Source organism: Cottoperca gobio, chromosome 21 (genome assembly GCF_900634415.1).
Source record: "Cottoperca gobio chromosome 21, fCotGob3.1, whole genome shotgun sequence".
Lineage (NCBI taxonomy): Eukaryota > Metazoa > Chordata > Actinopteri > Perciformes > Bovichtidae > Cottoperca > Cottoperca gobio.
This window is the reverse complement of record NC_041375.1, coordinates 12,664,431-12,666,752: the sequence shown is the minus strand read 5'-3', so window position 1 is coordinate 12,666,752 and position 2,322 is coordinate 12,664,431. Positions and strand designations below refer to the sequence as shown.

General features: G+C 42.6%; 1 protein-coding gene across 2 annotated transcripts in view; it reads left to right on the top strand.

The window, feature by feature from the left end:
• Positions 1 to 1,983, top strand: part of bard1 (BRCA1 associated RING domain 1) — a 24,723-nt gene extending 22,740 nt beyond the window's left edge. For both annotated transcript variants that reach the window (XM_029459085.1, XM_029459084.1), the window contains exon 11: positions 1,475 to 1,983. In XM_029459085.1, the coding sequence (XP_029314945.1) occupies positions 1,475 to 1,822 (348 nt within the window). In that variant the 3' untranslated portion in view covers positions 1,823 to 1,983. The remainder of the gene's footprint in view (positions 1 to 1,474) is intronic.
• The last annotated feature ends 339 nt before the right edge of the window (positions 1,984 to 2,322 follow it).

Below are 2,322 nucleotides of genomic sequence, written 5' to 3'. Positions count from 1 at the left end.
AAGTGGACACAAACACATGCAGTCAGACTAACAGAAAATGACCAATAAGGGAAGGGGGAGCTTTGGAAAATATCAAAGGCTGTGTTTGTAACACCATACTCCAGCAGAAAAACACCTTCCCCACCTCAAAGCTGGTGTTATAAGGATGATGTATGCCTCTTTGCAGGAGGCCCTGTAAGCTTTGTAAGGGGGGAGAGTCAAATTAATGCAGCAACATACTAGAAAGATCCTGGAGGAAAACTTGCTGCAGTTTATGAGAGAGCTGTGATTTGGGAGAAGATTTATTTTCCAGAAACACAACAACTTCAAACCAAATCAAGGCTGCACAGGAGTGGCTTCAAAACATTAATGAATATCCTGCAGTGGCCACGTCAGTCATGACCTCAGTCCACACGAGAATGTGTGGAGGACCTGAACATTGCAGCCCTCTCACCATGAAACTTGACAGAGCTTTTGTTGTTTTACAAGGAAGAATGGGGACACTGCATTGGCTACATAGAAAAGCTGATCCAGACCTATTTGCACACACTCAAGGCTGTACAAGCTGCTGAAGGTGCTTCTACTAAATATTGGAGGTGGGGTATACCTCAATTAATTATTTTGTACCTAGTTTAGATGGATTTGTAGACATGTGATTACAGATCGACATTCTTTTTCTGTTGATTTTAATGTACAAAATTCTTATTACATCATTTGTGATTCAATGTAGTAGAACAATGAAATATGAAAGGTCAGAGAGAAGTGAAACACGTCTTATTTCCATTTGCATAGATAATGTTTTGTATTTTGTCCCGTGAATGATCACTTAGAGAAGACTAAGCAGTCTAATAAAGGGTTTGTTTTACTGATGACCCTGCGCAGCCAGACATGGTTATAAACACTTTTAGTAGATTTAAGATGTCCCCATTGTCAGTTTTTTCTTTGCGTCCGTCTTGTGCAGAATAAAATTTCCATTCTAGAAGAAATAATATCATCAATCATAAATGAAGGGACACGCGCGTAACGCAAGCTAAAGTGAAATCCAACTCAAAGTGTACTCAAAGAACGTTCTTACTAGAAACTCTTGAGGGAGCCAGTTTACACCCCAAAACAGTTGAGTTTGTTGATGCAGTGCATAGAAGAGTCTCCAGCAGCCTAATTCACTGCTGCTTTAAACAGCACTGCTAAGTGGTTCAGAGTTTTCCTGGAGAACTGGTGCTGATAAAATGTCTCTTGGCTCTGTTGCAAAGAAATAAATACAAAGCTTCCACACAGACACTTGGTAATATGAGAGCCTAAAGTTATTGGCAAAGAAATTATTCAGCGTTTAACGTCATATACAAAAGGAGAGACTTTAATCATTTTGCCACTGAGGGTTTTTTTTTCTTTTTTCGGTGTTGACTGGAGTGACTAACACGTTTTCATGGAAGAAGATAATATGGTGTTTTGATTTTGTCAGAAGTTCTCACTAATGCTTGAATTCATCATTTCGTAGCTCCCGCCGCTCTTCGATGGCTGTTTCTTCTTCCTCCTTGGCTCCTTTAAGGCGCCTTCCAAAGACGAGCTCACCAAGCTGCTCAGGGAAGGAGGAGGTCAACTGCTGAGCCGGCAGCCAAAGCCAGACAGCGATGTGACACAAACCCTGAGTGCTGCGGCCTACCACGCACTGCCTGGCTCCGACCAGGCCCTCTGCACCCAGTACATCATCTTTGACCCCCGGGGCCCCCACAAGCCGACCGTAGTGAGGCGAGGTAAGGTGTGGTCAGCTCCCTCCACCTGGCTCATCGACTGCATCACAGCCTTCCGCCTCCTCCCCGTGTCGGACCCTCAAACGTCTGTTTAAACCATTTCTTTCCATGTGATTCAATAATAACTTTGCGCTGAGATATCATTTGTCCTTGTGCACGGTCATCATGTTTTTCTTTTTTATTATGCAATGATTAAGTTGACACAGAAATCACATAAATAATAAAACAATAATGTGGCTTAAAATGCTAATCTGCACAGTTTGTTTCTTTATTATTTTGGAGCTAAGAGTTTGGTAATGTGTCGTACATATAGTATAAACAAGTGTTGTTCTGTGGGTCATGCCTGGAAAACCCTCCACAGTGAAGCGTCCAGTGTAGAATCCACAACATCTTTTACTTCCGAGCTCCATCCAGATATCCAGGCTCCTCATTCTGTTTCTAAAGGTGCGCTCAGCCACACCATGAAGGAAACTCATTTCAGCCGCTTGTGTCCTTAATCGGATTCTTTCGGCCATTACCCCGAGCTATTGGCCATAGGTGAAGGTTGGAATGTAGATGTACTGGTAAATTGTTCCCTCTTCACCACAACCCTCCA